Source organism: Empidonax traillii, unplaced genomic scaffold, assembly GCF_003031625.1.
Source record: "Empidonax traillii isolate 1590-97213 ecotype Southwest subspecies unplaced genomic scaffold, ASM303162v1 scaffold35:size4298261, whole genome shotgun sequence".
NCBI lineage: Eukaryota > Metazoa > Chordata > Aves > Passeriformes > Tyrannidae > Empidonax > Empidonax traillii.
Window position 1 is genome coordinate 2,071,326 of NW_020955228.1, and position 19,657 is coordinate 2,090,982.

General features: G+C 37.7%; 1 protein-coding gene across 2 annotated transcripts; it reads left to right on the plus strand.

Annotated features, from left to right (window-relative positions):
• On the plus strand, nucleotides 1-18,671 carry LRRC72 (leucine rich repeat containing 72). 2 transcript variants are annotated; one of them, XM_027877914.1, is made up of 10 exons: nucleotides 1-92; nucleotides 1,703-1,776; nucleotides 5,177-5,246; nucleotides 7,674-7,755; nucleotides 8,982-9,095; nucleotides 13,365-13,454; nucleotides 15,409-15,573; nucleotides 16,747-16,774; nucleotides 18,289-18,511; nucleotides 18,547-18,671. In XM_027877914.1, exons 1-9 carry the CDS (start codon nucleotides 66-68, stop codon nucleotides 18,452-18,454), a joined length of 816 nt encoding a protein of 271 aa, XP_027733715.1. In that variant the 5' UTR covers nucleotides 1-65; the 3' UTR covers nucleotides 18,455-18,511; nucleotides 18,547-18,671. The 2 variants fall into 2 exon arrangements, with proteins under 2 accessions (XP_027733715.1, XP_027733714.1); XM_027877913.1 differs by lacking the exon at nucleotides 1-92 and adding an exon at nucleotides 351-603.
• Nucleotides 18,672-19,657: the final 986 nt, after the last annotated feature.

A 19,657-nucleotide genomic window follows, 5' to 3' on the forward strand; every position in this document is an offset into this window, starting at 1 on the left:
GCCCACCGTCTCCCACTCCGCGATTCGCGCTCCTTCCCCGCGGCCGCCCAGCACGGGGCTCTAAGATGGCGGCGGCCGCCGCCGGCTGGCAGGTGAGCGGGGCGGCCTCTCCCCTTCCCTTCCCTTCCTTCCCCCCGTCCAGGCTTTGCCGCTCCCCCAGCTCCCGCCCGGAATGGTGGCCACCCCTAGCGCGGCCCCTCGCAGCCCGCCCAGCCCGGGAGGTCCCCCGGCCTCGCCCTCCCGCTCTGCCGGCGGGGAGAAAGGGGGAAAGCTCAGCACCGCCACCGCACCCCCGAGGCGAGGCGGGCTCGGTTCTCCCGCGGCGGCGGAAGGGGTTCGGCTCCCCCGACCGCCCCGGGCGGCAGCGGGCGCGGCTCCTCCGAGCGAGCTGGTGCGATCCTTCCCAGACACCGCGGCACACCTGAGCTCTGCAGCCCCGCCGGGGCCGCCGGGTGCTGTGGCGGAGAGCCAGGAATGATCGGAAAAGGGCTGTGGGGCGGGGAGAGGATGAGATCTCACGTAACGCAGTATGCAAAATACAAATTTTTGGGCACAGCCTTCCTGACTTGTCGAACGCGGAACCCGGGATCTCTGCTCTCTGGAGTCGCTGTGCCTTCCCTATTGGCACTCCGCGCTCGCCACCGGTGTGTCCCTCTGTGCCAGGGACAGACATCAACACGCTTGGGATGTCGCTTTTCTCCAGACATCACTTGGTGTTCCCTAGACAGATTTTGCCTGTGTAGACGGAAAACTACAGCCATTTGTCCCAGCTTTTCCCCCTCCGTGACAGCTGCAGTCTGGGAGCCATACTGAGTGCTGGGCAAATGGGCACTGTTCCACACCCGCTCTGTGGAACAAGTGCCCCGTGTGGAGTCCCAGGAGTGCCTGGCTATTCTGCTCAGAAAGTGCCACAGGTCCCCCTCGTTTGCAAGTTAATTTGTTTATAGTCAGTGTGCCCAGAACACACTGGAGTGGCTGTGCAGCCAGTACAGGCCACTCTCGACACGCCTGTTGGTGCTCCCAAGGCAGTTTGTGTTTGTAAAGTTGTACCAGTTTTGTGGTTTAAACAATAGTGGTCCTAATGATGTTGGATAATAGCTCATGTAGAAAACCCATTTCTTCTGATACTTATTTTACTTTTTATCAGTAACAGAGATGCATAATTCTTTTGCTGATGGCTTTCATTGGTGTTAAAAATTAGAACACATCAGTATATACTCTGAAAATAAAAATTGTGTCTATGTTTTTCAACGTTTAATGTACAAGCAGTATTCTGGATGTGTAATTTTAGAATGTCATGCATATAATAAAGTTGCATAGAATGAAGTTGCAACTCTATTGCAAAGTAAAAAGTTTCCTGTTTATCACATGTATGGATTTGGCTGACCTGAGTGAGAAGCCTGTCAACAGTTACCATACATTACTTTCTCACTTCACGTCTAGCAACTGTGATTCTCCACAGGAAAAGAAAATTAGCGTTAAGTCTAGCGTAATCGTTGGAGTATTTTTATCAATTTAAAATAGAGACTACCAATTTATTATCTTTATCTACCTTAGACTATATTACAGTTTGCAAGGTGCTGTGATAGATGTATATTGTTTTTTGGTGTACATTTTACTTTAAGCACTACATTTGCTTATGCTGTAATGAATCCATAATGATGCAGTATGTTGTACTGACAAATGTACTATATACTGTTAGGCAGTAGAAAACCAGCTGAAGATCTGTGGCTTTAAGAGCAATGGGGATGTTATAGGATTGTATCTGGCTAGACAGTAAGTAAAATATGTTTCTCCTTTTGACTTTTACTAAAAGTAGAGCACACAGTAAATTGTAACCTTTCATATTGCTTTCTGTATCAGATACTTTCTGAACATCATTTATATGTGAAATACCAGTAAAACATATTTGTACTTGGTCCATACATGTTGTGAATGAAGAAATGGTGAAGGTACACAAACACACACAGCAGAACTGTGCTCACAGTGAAGCAGTTAAGTCACAGTGAAGCCTCAGCTCTAGATACACCGTCCATCTCCAGCAACCCAGAGTTGCTCCAGGGTCTGTGAGTTCACAGAGTTGCGCATGAACTTCTACCACAGGAGCAGAGAAATGAGGCTTGATGGGCTAATCTCTGCCTGTTCTAACTGGCTTGTAAGGCTGGGTGGAAGGACTATCAAGAAGGCAAATGTAAAAACACAGAACCTGCCCAGTCTAAAGACTGCCAAATTTCTGACCTCCCTGAAGAAATCTGTTACTGCAACAGCGAAACTCATTGGTAGCACCTTTGAAATTACCTGCATCTCTACTGTTAAGAACTGAAGGGAGGGCAGGGCAACATGAAGTGAATACAAGCACAAGAATGCTTGTTTGGGGCAGGCAGTACTGATCACAAAACTGATCTCCTCTTAGAGCTTTATGAAATAGCTTAAGATGTAGGGCAGATGAGGAGAAGAAGCCGTGCTGAGTGAAGGAAGGCAAAGCTTTCATGAAGCTGTGGGTGATCTAGGTTGATAGAGGTGTATGTTGTAGTATGAACATGCTGAGAAGCTACCATTGAGGGATGGATGCATGACAGGACACACTTCAAAGTTTTTGGAAAGCATGCTTTGAATTTCTGGCCAGGGCATAATTCCAAGTGTTGCATACCTGTTTGCAGCCTCGCAACTGCATCTACTGTTCGTACAGATGATATCATGTATGGGGAACTAATGTAGTTTAATAATTCAGGGACAAAGTTTTCAAGGTCCCTGGGTCCAATGAATGAAGAAAAAAAGGTGTTATGTGATTTCAGTGTTGTCTAGCCTGTTTTTAGTGGAAATCAGGTGGTATTGAAAATCTAAATGAGTTCAGTAGTATGTTTGAATTTCTTATCACATCTCCTGATGTGATATCACATCTCCACTGGGAAGGTATTTGATGCTTTGTGAAATGTAAACGTAGAACATGTAGTTACTGTCAGATTTCTCTTAAATAAGTATTTTAGAAAGAAGAAAACATAAAAATTAGGGGGAAAGTTTAAATAATGAGAAAATTACAAGATACATATATATTCTAACCAAGACAAAAAAATTACCATAATGCATATGCATAAGAGAATTAAGACTGTGTATGTGGTCTTATTAGGCACATTTTCTGATTTTAAATGCTTGAATGTGTGCCCATGCTGCCTATGAAATATTTTTTTGTATAAATAAAAAGAAACATTCAGATGGCAGATATAGAATTGATCTGTCTTCCCATGAAACCATTTTGAGACAGATGATGCAAGATGGCTTCTTTGATGATTGGATAGAAGTGAACTCCTTTTATTCTATACCAGCTTATATAAACTCGAACTTCAGCCAAACTCAATATCAGATCATGCCTCCTTAACTGTTGGTTTGACATATTTTTCTGATGGTTGAAATAAGAAAGTGAAAAAATAATGATTAAAGTCAATCAAATAAGAGGGAATGAGTTTAAATTTTTAAAACGTTACTTGTAAAGGGACATGAATCAATGTAAATTTGGACACTGAAAGCTGTCATCCTAGGAAAACTGATTAACTTAGCAGTAGGTAGAAAAAGAGAGCTGCAGGCCAAAAAGGAGCAGTTTATAAAAGACATACAAAGTTTGGAAGGCATCTAGAAAGGGACAGGCTCTTTTAAAATGTTAGAGGAATTAAGCTCTACCTGGGGCAAATTAAATGCCTTAAATACTACCAAAAAAAACCAGATCAAGGCTTGGAGAGAGTCAAAATGAGGCTGTTACTAGACAGGGAGTTAAGCCAGTTGAAATGTAAACCTGTAAACTAGGTATGGAATGGCAGTGACAAAGAATATGAGGAAATTTTGGCTTTGCTACCTGAAAAGTAGTGCAGGGATGTACGTGAGAATTAGAGAGTAGCTCTGTAAGAGCTCTGTATGTCCTGTCAACAGTCATCTACCTGTCTGCGCCACTTGCAGTAATGTCTTTTCTGGTTACTTTTGGTAATAGACACAAAAGTGTGTATTTGCAGAGTTAGTTTTTATGGATTATCTGAAGAAGGTGAATAAAGTGTTTAACGAAGTAACAGCATGGGATATTCTTACTTTTAGAAATAAAGACAATAAATAAAGGACACTAAAAGTACCGCACCTCAACTTCGCAGGGTTTGCTTTTGACAGACTTTTTATTTTCAAATGCAAGATCAGAAAAGATGTCCACCCTCCCTTTGTCTGTAGCTGGAGGGTGTGTTGAGAAAAACTAACAAACAAAAACAACATGGGAAGCTAGAGACTAGGCTTCACAGCTAGAAAACAAACATGGTTTTAGGCTGATGATGTGAGGTTAATTTTTATCCATTCTGTCAGTTCCTTCTGAAACACTGGTCCCAGTCTTGCAACCCATTAAAATGCACAAGGAAATTTTTATTATGTCAATTAAAATTTGTCATATAAAGGTAATCTATAATTATTCTAGTGGAAATTAAGAATATTTATTTAAAGCAATGAAAAATAGAGATGAGCAATTAATGAAAATTACTCAGCAGCTTAGTAATATTCTGTGTAATTTGTTCTTTATAGTACACTAATAAGCTCGAAGTGCTAGATACACAATTAAACAAAAAGCCCTACTGGCACATGAGAGACAGTTTCAGCCTTATGTGGATATACTAAGTTTATGTGAGAGCAAGAGAGGAGTGAGAAAAGGGCAAAAGATTTCACAATATGCACTAATATGGAAAATAATAAGAGATGTGCACTGATGTGCTCGTGACTGGCTTCTGTTGGCTTCTCTGGGACTGTGGCTGGGCAATCCCCACTGCACCTTCAAAGCACTTTTCCTTTTAGATTTGTGTCCCCAGGGTGCCAAATTTCTCCTCCTGTGTTTTGAGCAGGATTTCCAAACTGCGAAGTACATGGCATTCTGACTCCCTGAGAAAATAAATGCTATTATGGAAAAACAATTAATTTATCACTTATTTTGTTCCCATTTCTTTACCACCTGCTGCCTTGTTATGCTTACAAGTGTGTAGAGTGCTTACACTGTCTCTGCCATCTTGTTCTTTGTGTCTTTCTCTGCTATAACTTCTAAGGAGTGTACCTTTTTAGTCTTTGTATAATATTATTTATAAAAAAAATTAAACTGTTTGTAAAACTACTAAGCACTCTTGTTAAGAAATTTGTCACTCTTTTTCTTTTCTTCCCCCAGAGGACTAAGAAGTATCCCAAGTCTCTCACAGTTTAATAGGTTAAAGTATTTGTGGCTTAACAACAATAAGGTAATAAGATATTAATTTAAAGAGCAGAACAATGTATCTATGCTCCCTGATTATTATTTTGTAATTTTTTCTAAAGTAAAGTACTATATAATTGTCAAGCTAATAGATTAGTTTTAATTTCCAGGCATATTTAACTGTCAAATGTGAAAAGATTTTTTTTTTTAATTTACATTACAGAGTGTAAGCTAATATATTTTCCTTTAGATTCACATCAGATTTATAAATGGTGTTTAATTAAGAAGCTGAGGTTTTGTGCTAATTCCTTAGCAATAAAAAGAAAGTAGTTCCCAGTGTAGGTGGTGTACCCCACCCAGGAGAGCGGCAGCTCTTGGAACAGACCGAAGGGTGATGTGGCTGTAGGATGGGAGTGGAGGGCAGGAAATGCATAGCTCTTGTTTCATTCCCTTGCAGACATGCAGAGTTTATTTCCTGGCAGGTGGTCAGTGAGGCTCCTATCTGCCCTCATGCACACAAGGGTGACATAAAACTTTGAAATGAGCTTCTCCCTGTGCATGGGAGGCAGCACTGGAATTCTTGGGATGATGGGGTATGTGCTGCTGTTACACAGGTCATTGTGTCACCTAAGCTTCCAGGCAAGCGGTTAGAGTGGGACCACATGAATTTCTCTTGTTTGCGATGGAGTGCATGGCCCTAAATCAGCTACATAAACCACCTGCCTTACTTTCTCCATCTGTGCAAATCCAGATTACAGTATTTATTATAACTTGTATGGGTTTTGAGACAATTCTCTGTCAAAATTTCAAGGCAGTACAGTTTCCAGCCAATTGTAAGCATGTTGTATGTTACACAGAATCATCTCGACCAGTAGAATTATCTGATTTAGAAATCTCCATATCCAATGCTACCCATTATTAAATGGTTGAATTGAATTTAAATTTTCACCATTAGCCACTAGTTATTAAAAAACAAGAAGAATAAATCCCTAAGAATTCTAGCCTACTTTGAACTATCTTATTGTACAGTAGCTTACATGACTTTCAGAGTGAGCTCAGCTTCTTAAAACACCAGAGTTGCTTGGTCAGGTAAAGAAGTAGATCTGTGAGCAGCAGAAAAAATAAATTTACATTCCATGTCTCTTTGGAGTGTATGTATGTCTGCTGCCCCAGGCTAACATCAATTATATGGCATCTTATGTCAACTTCATCAAAAGATCTGTGGTTATCCAACTATTTTCAAAAAAAGAAAGAGTATAAATACATTAAAAGATTGAACACAAGTATAATAAGGCTTTTCCTTGTATTTCTAAAGGACATTAAAAAATAAGAAGACATGGCCTGATGCTGACTAAGCAGAACTAATCTTGCTGACCATAAAAGATAAATCAATTTGATTTTTGCCGGGATCTCAGTTTTTACCTAAGCAGTAACAAAGAGTGTTCTTTTTTTATGTTCAGCTTGTGTGGAGAAGCCACTCAGTGGCTTTTCTTCAGAGAAGTGTCACTTAAATGCTGTGATAGAGGAAGCATATTTTTCTGTAGTCAGTAGTTTTATCACAAAAAAAGTAAATTTCAGGTGACCCTAAAATCGAAACTTGTCAAAGACAGGGAAACAGCACTACACAAGTGAGTGGAAACACCTCTGCCTTATGGTCTTCCTTCCAGCTTTCAGATACTGTTAATGCACAGAGCAAAGCACTTTTGTTTTAGAGTCAGTGGCACAATTCAAGGACATTCTCCCACTAACAAATTTGCACCACAGAATTCAAAGTAGCATCAGGAATAAAATTTCGCTTGCTGTTCTTGCATTTAAACTGTAGGATAAAAGCTTGGGCACCATTAGTAGTTTGTTATCTCACTGCAGATACTTTACCTTGCACTGGAGGCACTGAGCTCCAAGCAAGGGGACGTGATTTCATAGTGACCAAAGATGATTCTTTATGGGAATACATCCATGCATATTATTTGTCCTGTAATTGTAATTGATTCTCTAAATCTGATTAAATGACATTTTTGGAAATTTAGAACAAATATGTGCTCTTTGGACCTGCTGGTCAAGGAATAATTTAAAAACTAGATGCTGGGTTTATTCCAAGGATATATTTCAGGAATATCCTTAAACCAACATAGAATTATTATGTCCTACAAGGGTCTCCTTACAATAAAAATTATTTCAAATGTAAATAGAAGGAAAAGAAAATGTGAAGGCAAGTCATTCAAGGAAATCTGTTTCCAAAAAAAATATTAAATTTGTAGTTCAAAAAATTTGGTAAGGCTGTACTGCATGTAATTGATGTGTAATTAGTATTTCTAATGAAGGTTCAGCTGTCAAGAGAATCCTTAATCCAAGGGTCTTAAACAGAAATATAAGAAACTACCTATAGTAATGCAGTTTTCAAGAGACCATGTTTATTATTCTCCAATATTACGTTTAGATTGACATGTAATAGTTTGCCTAACTCTAATTTCAGATACAAGATTTAACTTTCTTGATCAAAAACTATTGCCTGACTGAACTCTACCTCAACAATAATGAACTGACAGATATATCAGGTACCAATATTCCCTTTCTAGGTTGTTGAGCAGAGGCCTATACTTTCTTTTCTGTGCACTGGCATTAAAATTTATACAACTTGATCATACCAAGTAACGTATTGGTTGAAAGCTCCTATTTATGCATAACAATACGTGTTAACTATTAGATATTTAATTGTTCCAGAATACTTGAGTAGCAATAAGGTGATACGTTTATCATGGTCTAAGGGATGAAATGTTATTAACTTTATGCCAGGCAACTGTAAATACTTTTGATCCTACATGCACATTTTGCATATTGAGAACTTATAACCAGAAGTATTTTGCAAAGTTACTGCCAAACTTACTTTGTTTCAAAATTGCATCTGTCTTACACTTCTATTTCAGTTTTGCTTGTTGTTGTAGATGAAAGTGGCTGTACCAGACTCCTGAGTTTGTGAATGAAGAGGCCAAAGCATAATAAACTTCTGTATATTTTAAACATTTTAAATGTTAATATTTTATTTTTCTCTGTCACTCTAAAATGCAGGGATTAATGATGTTGATAGGTTTCTGTGAGATTTTCAGAAAAATTAATCTTCAAAATACAAACATGGATAAGAGAGAAAATACAGACGATAACAAAATGTGGGTAAATAGAAGGGTATCATTTATAGGGAAATGTGGGTAGGAAATATTGCCTAGAATTTGGAAAATGCGATGTCCAGTTCTGATGTGGTGTGAGGATGTGAACAAATTGCCTGGGACAGCCACTGCAATATATTGTAGTAACTTTTTAATGCATCAGTAATTACTTGAAACCGAACTATTTTCTAAGGAATTCACTATTTATTATTTGAGAGGCAAAGGGCAGTATTAGTGATATACTATTGAGAGTCAAAGGTAATATTAGGTTAAGGAAGTGAATTAATCAAGGATTACTGGGATATAGGAGGAAAGAAGGGAGGAAGAAGAGAGGTTGTAGTTGATGCTGATTTGTTGGTGCAAGGGTAATGTGGGCATATGGAAAGAACTGGAATGAAAAAAGTTAGGCCTGTGTTTAAAGGATGTCATTAGAAATATGAAATGGATATTGAATATCTCTAATTTTTAAAAAAATTAATATCTCATGCAGTGTGTTACCAAAAGGCAAGCATACATAGATAACTAAAATATCAATTCAGTGTGCAGCATAACAAAATAATTATCTAATAGAAGCAGTCTGCTATGGTGAGAATGACTAATTATTTTTTGTTTCATTTCAGGTGCTCTGAAACACTTATGTTCGTTACAGATTCTGTTTCTTCACAACAATGAGTTAAAGAAACTTGGCAAAACAGTGAAGGAAATGAAAGGAATGATAAGCTTGCACACTCTAAGTAATACCTTATTTTGATTCTGTAGAACAGCAAGTAGTAGCTCTTTATTTTCTTACCTGGATGTTTCTAGTCTGTTTCTGCATCATTTGCCAATAGCTTTTGAAACTAATTATCAATTTCAACCAAATTTGACAAATTTGAAGAAAGAGATCTCTAGGACATGAAAATTCCACAAAGAGTACCTCAACTGAGAAAAAACCTGCTAAGTGAGTTCAGAAGTTAACTCTTTTTGGCCCCTGGCTAGCCAATGTCCTGGATGAGTAGCTCGGAGCGTGTCAAAGCAGTTTACTGCTGCCTCTTTGTAAGGTAACATAGGAGTACACTGAGATTGTCGTAGAGGTAGAGTTGAAAAATAGGTGTTATTGTTGTTGGGAGTGTGAGTGATAGGTTATAGAACCCAAATTCCTGCCTCATTAATTCTGTTGTGTATAGAACTCCCTTTCTGTATCCCTTTGGCAGACTGTGGATTTCTAGAATCTAAGAATAAGTACACTTAGGCATTCTTCACAACAATATTCTTATATTAAGTGGCATATTTTCTGATACACTGGCTGGAAGTGAAAACAGCGCCGTCTCTGAAATTTCAAATTAAGTTACACAAGACATTGTTGACGCTACTACATTACAATGTAAGAAATAGCCTCCAGGGAAAGTAGGATTATATGCTATTAAGATACTGAATGTGAAAATGCAAGCAATGTTTTCCGTGGCTCCTAGAGGAATGTCAACACAGGTCATGACAGATGCTCAGTACTTGGAGAAAACAGGAAATTATTTTCACGCCTTAGTGACAGTTAAGGAGGTGAATATCACCAGGCCATAACACCTCCTTAAGCATTCAGAAAACTGAATGTCTGATTGTGGGAAAGGAGAATATGACTTAAAAAGTACACTTTTAATTGAACTTGACACTGGGGCAAAACTAAAAAACAAATCAAGTGTTTAGGAAGACAACATGTCAGCCAAATTATAGTAATTTTTTTCATTATATGCAAGACAGGAAAAATAGTCCATTTAAGAATGCAGTTGTTTGAAGTGATTAAGCAAAGTCTGGACGAACATCCTATGTATGAATGGTGCAGTCACTTGAATTTAATGTTAGCCCTACAAATTAATAAGGAGCTTCAACAAGCACAGGAAGCTTGTTGTACTTGTTGCAACCATCTGTGGGAAATACATAGCAGATAGTTAAAGTGCTGCTGAGTTATTATGAATGGCAGTCACAAAGGCATAGTGAAAACTGGGTGCAAATTGGACTGGCCGCTACCATAGAAAAGCATTTGAAGGAGCAATCAAACAATATATAGAACATACCAATCTACCCTAACTAAAAAAAAATTGTTCAAAGATTTGTACAAGAGTAAACACTAACAGTGGAAGAAGCTTAATAATCTTAATAACCATAACTTTAAAGTAATTTCTTCTTTACCTTTGCAGTCATGAAAAAATTGTAAATGTGTTTGTTTCAAGATTTCATAATAATGAGTTCTTAAGTTAACAGTACTCTATTTTGTTTCATAAAATGCGCTATCATATTTGAAGTAAATTACATCAGTAAATGAACAAAACAAATTTTAAAAGTCTTATCCTATATATCATATTACTATATAATTTCTATGCCTCCTTGCAATATTTAGAAATATGAAATGGGTGCAGAATTTGGATTGGGTAGCTTTGAAAAGGGCTGTGCCCATAACTAACTTTTATAAAACAAAACCAGTGACAGTACTCACTGTTATGAGGTAGATCTTTTTAACTGCCAGACAATCTGATTAAAACAAACAAACAAACAAACAAACAAACACTTGCTAGCCTTCAGCCGAGCTCCCGGATGCTTAAAATGATTTTATAATTTTGTAGCTCTTGGGGACAAAAGAACTATAAAAACACACTATTACTGTTCACTTTAGGAGTAGCATCCAACTGCCAAAATGTTGCATTTCTCGAAGGCTCTCTTGTGATTTTTAGCCACTGCCTGCACTGGATGTGTAACAGAATACCATCCTTCACCGGGCCTTTAGGGAAGACACTCAGCTTCGAAAGATTTACTGCACGTGTTGCTTACAACTGCAGCCTTTGGGAGACATGGAGGGTTTCTTTATGGGCTCACCTTGTGTTCACATCTCCCTTTTGGAATCCAAAGTTTTTACTATGTACTCTGTAAATTGTCTCAACTGATTTATTGTACTCAGCTGATAACATCCTGCTGCTAGACCTCAGAAAACTCTGTTCTTCACTATGTTTCTGCCCCATGTGGCATAGGCACACTGTTTTCCTACACTCCAAATAGAGAAAACAGACAAAACCGTGGAGGAAGAAAGCATTATCCCTAATTTGTAGAAGTAAAACTGCATGACCTTGACAAGAAAGTAGATAGCTGAGCCAGGAATTAATCCCAGATGTTTTGTAAAATAAGACCATCTTGATCTGTTCAATGGTTGGATTTAGTGTAAAAATAAGCAAAAAAATTCACATTCTATAAAAAAACCCTACAAATCAGTGTTGATGAGGAGGGACGTGATCCAAGTAGCATTCAGATTCACAAGTGCTTAGCATCAGTCCTGGTTTGTGCCTTGGAAAAATCTTTTTTGAATCTTTATTTCATTCCACTACCAAACATACCTACTTTTAGAGATCTTTCTGAAACATTTTTCTCTCTGGAATGCTATTGCATATTTTCTTGTCTCAGGAACAGAATTATCAGATATATGCATAATATTCTTTCTGATCAACACTTTCTGGAAAAAAAATAGCTATGTACTAATTTGTTCAGTAAAAATGGAACTTTCTTTTGCTGCCACCTTGTGGGTTTCTTACTAATTTTAAGTCAGTGACTTATAAAAATTTGTTTAAGAATTAAAATATTTTAGGTTCTCCTCTAAACCCATGAACAGGTGTTTTCTGTGAAGGAGATACCAAAAATGCCTGTTCCTGCCTTACTGCATCCTCAAAATAACTGCTAAATCACATCAAGCACTGACCTCCCTTTGGCAGTCATACTTGTCCTGAAGAACATGAAATGGCATCTGGTAGTTTAGAAATCCATGTGGAATATTTTCAGACTTTTTTCTTCTTCTAGTATCTCTTATTTGCTTCTGTAATGCCATCTTCCTCCCGCCAGCTGCTAAAATTACACGTAACAGGATTTTTTACCCTAGAGTATTAGCTACAGCCTCTCCTCAAAAAGAGATAGAAAAAGTTTGTCAGAATTGTAGCAGAATTGTCAAAATTATTATTTTAAGCTTTTTTTTTTCTCCTCTGATCTCAAGGTGGCAGCCTCCTGATTATTTTTACTGTCTTAGAATAACAGCATTTGGTAAAAGAGAAAAATAGAATTATTATGTCTTTCATTTAGAAGAAAGCCCCACCCTACAACACTTGTTTGTTTGTTTGTTTGTTTGTTAGCCGATCTGGGAATAAGCCAGTTTCTATTTTAATCGACCCTAGATATCACAGTCATGAAATAAACTGATTTGGCATGTCAGCTAGGTAAGTGTTCCACATCTGGAAAGCAGCAGCACAGGATTGATACCTGTCTTTGTGTTGCAAAGCTTTGGCTATACAGGTAAAGTGAACCTGAACACAAGCATTCTAGTCAAGTTGCTAATGGTCTTTTGTAGCTTAGTATCTCATGGAAAGCTGCTGGGGACCCATGTTCTGAAGAACTTAGATCACATTAAACATTTTACTCTTAAGTTTCCTGAGTTTTCTAACTCATCATCTGTCAAAACATCACAAGACTGGGTATTTTATGTTGTGTCTATGGGATAAAGCACCTTGATAGCTCTGAAAAACCCTTAGTTGTCCTAAAGCTTATCTGATTTTAATAACTCCCTCCCCCTACAACTTTTATGTCTTACCTTTGAGCAGTCACACTCAAAAGACCACTGTTATTTAAATAAACATCAGCTAAAAATACATAAGAAAATCAAAGGCAAGCACCTAGTGGGTTTTTTTCTGTATATCTTAGAAAATAGAAAAAACCTTAGAGGTTTGGAGTGCATGATGACACCTTTACTCAGTTCTTGCCTGTGTTGTTTTGCATACTCTGCAATAAGCCAACTTGAAGTCCATATTTAGTTACTTCATGCATGTAAAGAAATTGTGCTTTGTTTGCCCAGCATAAGAACAATTTGAATTTGATAATATTTTGTACAAAATCTTTGGCTCCTAGTGATCTTTAATTTTCTTGCCTTGCAAAGTTTTTGTTCTTTTGCTGGGTTTGTTTTTTTTGTGACACTGTTTGTTTTTTCTGTGTACATTTTGCAGACCTATTCCAAAACCCTCTGGCATGTGATCCAGACTACCGGCTTTATGTGATTTACATCCTTCCTTCAGTTCAGCTCCTTGACAGGAAGTGTAAGGATTGCTTTCCTCTTCTCACAAAGCATTGACAGTTGCTTTTGATTTTAATCAGTTTGGAAAAAACAGGTGAAATTATCCTGCCTGTTCTTTTACATGCATTTTTTGATAAAGCAAAAGATCTAATGAGCAGATACCCATTTTTTGCAAGATTTGTCAAGTAAATAGAGTTTGCATGGCATGAACAGTTTACTTTGTCAAAGGCTTTTGATTTCTGTCTTTTCAAACTCTGTATGCTTTTCTTGCATCTTGGTCTATTTGGGTAAGACAGACAAAAGCCTATGCTTAGAAACACGTACATACATTTGTGCATTCTTACTGGCATATCCACATGGGTGAGTGTGTTTACTTAGGTATGGATAATGTCCTCAGCTATTTACATGTTTCTGTACAGTTCAAATATGCACATTTCTTGATTAGGAAGATTCAGACCATGCTTTCAAATATAAATATTCATAAATCATCATGTGCTCTTTCACAGATTGTCTATTGTAAATTCTACAGAAAAAAAAATGTCTAAAGAATAGCCAGATGTTAAATGAGTGAATCCATAAACATGTCACAACGAACCCAGAAAATCACCTTTGGCAATTTTTGCCTCTGGTGTTGGAAAGCTATGTGATCGGCAGGAGGACTAACAATTGCTCGAGAGCCCTGAGAAGGGGATTGATTCCTGCCCCAGCTCTACCTTTAAGAAAGTAGCAAGGAAAAACAGGGCCATCTTGAAAACCTGCTCCCAGTCTCTAAGAGAATCAGGACGTAGGACTTGAGCAAGGCAGATGCAGGACATCTGCAGGTGCTGGAAGACTGTGCAGCTCTGTCATGAAGGAGAGCTGGTGGATGTGCCACAGGATGTGCCAGGGGTTGATGAGGAGCTGCTGGATCTGACCACGTGGCCATTTGCTCACACTGTCATTTTGCACTGGTACCTCCAATGTGGAGTATTTGGTGTCGTGTTACAGCTGTGCTTAACATGTCTGTCAGACTGTGTTACTAATGATCACTTTAGACTGGGGAGCGATGAATGAAGCTTAATGTACTGAAAAATATGTGTTGCATTTACATGTCTAGAAACACTTCCATAAAACTTCCTGAACTTAATCTCCTAAATACAGTTCTACTGTAATCAGTCCTGGATTAAGCCTTGCAATTATTTGTATCAAGCTGTATCCTGGACTTCCTACTTAGTGAACTATTTCTCTAACATTACAAAGCTTCTTCACCATCTGTGGAACGTTACCACAGCGTAGTCCTGGCTGTCGCCTTTACAGGAGACGTGCTCGCACTTCTGTTACCTTCAGGCATGACTACTGCAGTTCCTTCCTAATTGGTCCCCTGGACACCATGACTCCAAAACTTCCCTGCATTCAAAATGCTGCTGCCAGTTACTTGTTCTAAAGCTTTAGCTCACTTCTCTTCCATAGCTGAGGTACTGGATTAGTACAAAGTTCACATAATTGAAGTTACCATCCCCAATTTGATTTGACAACCTTAAACTATTTGTTTAAAATTTAAAATTATTTTAAATTAAAGTGCAACACAGGAAAATTTTATGCTTTTTTCTTGATTGCGCTCCTAGAGTTTTCTCTGTAATTGACCAGTGGGAATTGAACTGGCCTTAAACCAGGATTTGGTTTTGTTATTCATAAAGAAACTTGAAAATCTTTACTGACTTCTGCAGTAGATCTCATTTAAGTAGTAAAAAAGTCTAGCTTTTTAGTTTCTTGGTTTAAAACTTAGGCTCCTACTGCACTCAAAATATTTTATTGTACAGCGCTTTACCCTAAAGCCTTAGAAAGTATCACCCCGTGTTCCCCTTTCAAATTGTTGTGAAATTATGTAACTTACACTGCTATTGTTACAAAACTTCTGGCACTAAAAAAGTGAATCATCTTTTGCATGCTGCCTTTTCAACTGGTAGAAAAAAAATTTTTTTATATCCTCTTTACAGTAGTTACACAAAGAGAAAGGGAATCAGCATTTCATCTTTATAACCCTGAAAGATCTCTGCTCGTGCAATCCATAGCTTTTGGGAAGAGAGTAAATACACCCCTGGGGGCTCCACTGGGATCCAGAAGATGCATTCAACCAGCCAGAAGACTGATAATGCCCTCAGGTATTTATAATAATAGAATGAAAAGCATACATTTTAGGTGATTTTAATTAGAAACAGGGTTTTTTTCATTCATCTGATAAGAAGTTATTGGTTTTAGTAATAAAATATAAATGCATCAGGAACTCAACCAAATTGCTTCATAAAGTAGTAGTAGCAGCAACAGGAAACAAATGAATCCTTACACTGAGAGTATTGAGGCAAATAAGTTCTAATCCCTCCCTGTAGTTACAGAATAACCTTTAAAGACAGATGAACAAAAAAAATGGTTTTGCCCAGTATGTGTCTTAATTTAAAACATCTCAATACACTTCTAGACCAGTGACAGCATCATAGACTTTTGATGCCCTCTAGTGCTTTCATACAATAATCTCTCAAAGAGAGTATTTTCTCCTAGTGTTTTAAATTTTATTGTGCCTAGTTTTATAAGCAGATTCCTTTTTAGGCTTTCAAAGCTGAGAGTATTTTAATGATGTCTTATAATAGCATATAAGGCAATTTTTAGAGTTCTTAAAACATTCAGAACTGGAAGACAGCGTGACCTTGGCACAAGAAAGCAGGTGAATACCACCAGGAACATTTTGACTTGTACTGTATCACAATCCATAACAAACCTTGAAATCACACAGAGTCTTGTCTGCTTTTTTGTGTGTTTTAAAGATAAGAAAACCAATATTGTGCATAGATGACTGAAATCATAGCATTTTAAAAAGTAGTGTAGATGAGGTTTGGAAAGTAATAAAATACGTGCAAGTTTTTTTACATGTATATATCACGATAGTAAAGTTGAACATTTAAAGTAATTATGGAGAGGTTGGGGAAAGGAGGATATTTGATAATATTTAATAATTTATTTGTTTTGCTGATGATTATCAAAGTAGGTGTACAGTTGTCCTGATCTCTACTATGCAATCATTCACTTAATAGAGACAGCGGCATCATTTTCTGTGAAAGAAAAAGTATGCCTATGGGGAATAAGAACTACATAAACTTAAAAAAAATTCCAACAGGTACTTGCTTCCACATTAATTTAATAAAAGGTGATCTTAAAACGTTTCAAATCATCTGCTAGTTTTCAATTAATTTGAACAAGCAAATTAGGATCAGGATGGCAATACTGAGCTACTCAAACTGCTGTACAGCCATTAATGTCTTAATTTGAACTTTTTGTTATAGGTTGTGAATTTGCAGATAACACAAATAAGTAAGTAATGTTTTTGATTTATTTTCCTTTTGTCACTCTGAAGCATTTACTGAATTTCCTCTTCTGGTGCCTAAAAAATACCCTAATCAGAGAAAACATCCAGTAAAAATGAGCTTTCAAGAAAAATTTCAGGCCTTTGTATTTAATATAGTTGCAACTGTATACTATTCTGATGAGATAACCTACCCGCTGGTGTCTGAAATTTAATATGAAAGGTATTCCACATTTGGAAGTGGGTACATACAACTGCCATTTATTTGTAAGATCAAATACTGATCACTAGAAAAAACATGCTTAAGTATTAGAGCATCAGAATATCTGTTCTGTATTATGGCCCAGAAAACATTCTCCTGAGTGGCTGTTCAAAAATACATACTCTCTGAAAAACGTTGCGACTTGAAGAATGAAACTTTTTTAGTCTGTACTTGATTTTTTTTTATTCTTTCCAGTTTCAAAATCATGGAAATAAATGCAAAACCTACCTCTGTTATCTCTGTTGATGGAGGCAGGAGAAAGGTTGCATTTGATGTGATGACACTGCAGATGCAATCTTTATAAGAGTAAATTTACAAACTTTAGATGTCAGGCCTGGTTTTAATTTCTAGCTTTACACATGAAAAGATTTGAAAAATGCATTAAAGGAAATAATAAAACCCTACATATCCTTTGACAGTACTGAGTACAGCTATTTAAAATCAAGTTAATTTGTGTTAAAAGATTCTTAGCTGCTTTCAGTGTAGTTAGCTGTTCTAATTGGTAGAATGGGTGTGTGGCTTCCTCAAGTCTTATTTATGTACGTGCCGAGGTTTTGCAAGGTGCCTTTTCATGACCAACTGCAATAAATTCAGTGTTTATAGTCCTGTGGTTCATATTACGTGTGTGTTACTACAGCCATACCTCTAAGAATTAAGGTCTTTTAAGATGAAGATTTAATAGTGTATCAGAGTCGGAAGGTTTTGGTCTAACACAAAGTCCTTGTCAATCCTACATTGATGCGCATCTGCCACTTTCCTCTCCCAGACTACAGCTGTGGCAGGATACAGGAAAAACACAAGCTCACAGTGTGCTGGATTCAGAGCTTGAAGAAGGGAGATTTGCCTGAGGGCTAGTTAAAAGATCCACAGCAAAATAAATGTGCATTTGCGTTAATCGGTATCAATTTGCTTGAATCATGTCCACTGAATCAGAGCACTAAAAGTATACAAGTATAAATTTCGGGGGAAAAAAAATTGAAAAATATTATTTTGTTGTAAGTTTACTATAAATGTATTTTAAATAATTTATATCTGATTTTCCCCCATTAGAATCCTGTAATTCTGACCTTTTCTTATTTTGTTTTGCTTTCTGAAATTTGGTAAAAGAAGAAAACCTTCTGAAAATTTTAAATTTTCAGATCCTCAGTGTTAGTGTCATCATGACAGCCAGCTTCACTTTCTACACTGTGTGTTGTATATTAGTTCCAAAATAGTTCGGAAACATTCAGATAATGGACGTTAGCTGTGTTCTTTTTGCAGAGTACCATTTGAGAACCCTGAAGATGCAGTTTTAGTACGGGCAATGACAAGATCTCTAACAGAATTTTCCTTCGTGGACTGGAACAAGGTAGCCACCTGTCAAGAAAGACATCTTCAAAATAAAGCAGAAGAACCCCTTGAGAAGCTGACAGTCCAATTTAGATGAGTCCTTTCTTCCTTAAGGAAAAAGCAATTCCTCTCTCTAGTGTGAAGTCCCATGAGTAGGTTAACACCTCCATAAAAGTACATGACAAATCCAACAAGTACATGACAACATGCATCTAATTAAATGAATTTCCAGAAAAAAACTGTGTAATGTAGTGAAGAATTAAGATAACAAATGATAAATGTCAATGCTACGATGAAAGTTGCTTGAAATGCAATTCTTAGCATACTTTTGTTATCAGAAATACTAAAGCTAAACTGCATGCTAATTTTTAAGAAACTAAGGATAAATATTTTCATGGCTTATAGTTTCTGGTGGAGAATTAAACTTACCGTGTTCTCTAACAGTAATTTGCCTTCTTCCATCAAAATAAAGATAAGAGAAAGCAACCATTAAGCTCTTCTCATTTATGAGAGGGATTCAAGTTTCAATTGGCTAATCTGAATGTGCTGGAAACTCTGTCATATGAGGATATGCATTTGATCCCAATATGTGGATCCATGAGCTCTTAAGCACAGTGATGCCTCTCTCTTGTCTGTGGCTGCTGATACTTTTCCAGGATGCAGGCCTGTGCTCACTTGTCATTCTGGAGAGATAGGACTTGCCCAGGACACTGCCCCAAGACTGCTGGACTGGTTTAACTCTCTCTTTTATAACCATGTGGGTCACATGGTGCTGGAGCATTACACCTGACACTTTTGGCTTTTAAACCTGTTACCAGTAAGGAAGCCAGTGGGAAGTGTGTATATAGATGGAAAATAATACATTTCCTCACATATTTATCCCTTCATTCTGCCACAGGCAGTGATGCCTTTTAACACATCAAAGGCCTTCTTCAGCCTGTGACTTTTCTTCTGAGTCCATCCTTCTCTCCTAAGTTACCACAGAGCCACAGGACCTCTGTGTTGGCAGGGACCTCTGGAGCTTATCTAGTCCAGCCCTCCTGTTGAAAGCAGGTTAGAGAAGAGGTTGTCTGGTGGCCTGTCAAGGGCAATTAAATATTTTCAGTGAGTGAGGCACCACTGCCGAAAGAACGAAAGCTGGATTTGTGCTGTGGATTTTAGCACACTTCCAAAACCCTGAATCTTTTGCCCTGAAGGGCTGGCATTTTCAGAGACTCCTTAAAGAGCAACACATCCCTGTGGGCCCCAAATGCTACATGTGGAACAGGGAACCAGCAGCACTTCTGCATTCCCAGACCCA

Bases quoted from the DNA above. Each gene is read 5' to 3' on its own strand.
- LRRC72 (XM_027877913.1), top strand. From the start codon at position 475: ATGATCGGAAAAGGGCTGTGGGGCGGGGAGAGGATGAGATCTCACGTA. The intron at 1,777-5,176 runs GTAAGTAAAATA...TTCTTCCCCCAG, and splicing joins GGATTGTATCTGGCTAGACA to AGGACTAAGAAGTATCCCAA. The intron at 5,247-7,673 runs GTAATAAGATAT...CTCTAATTTCAG, and splicing joins TGTGGCTTAACAACAATAAG to ATACAAGATTTAACTTTCTT.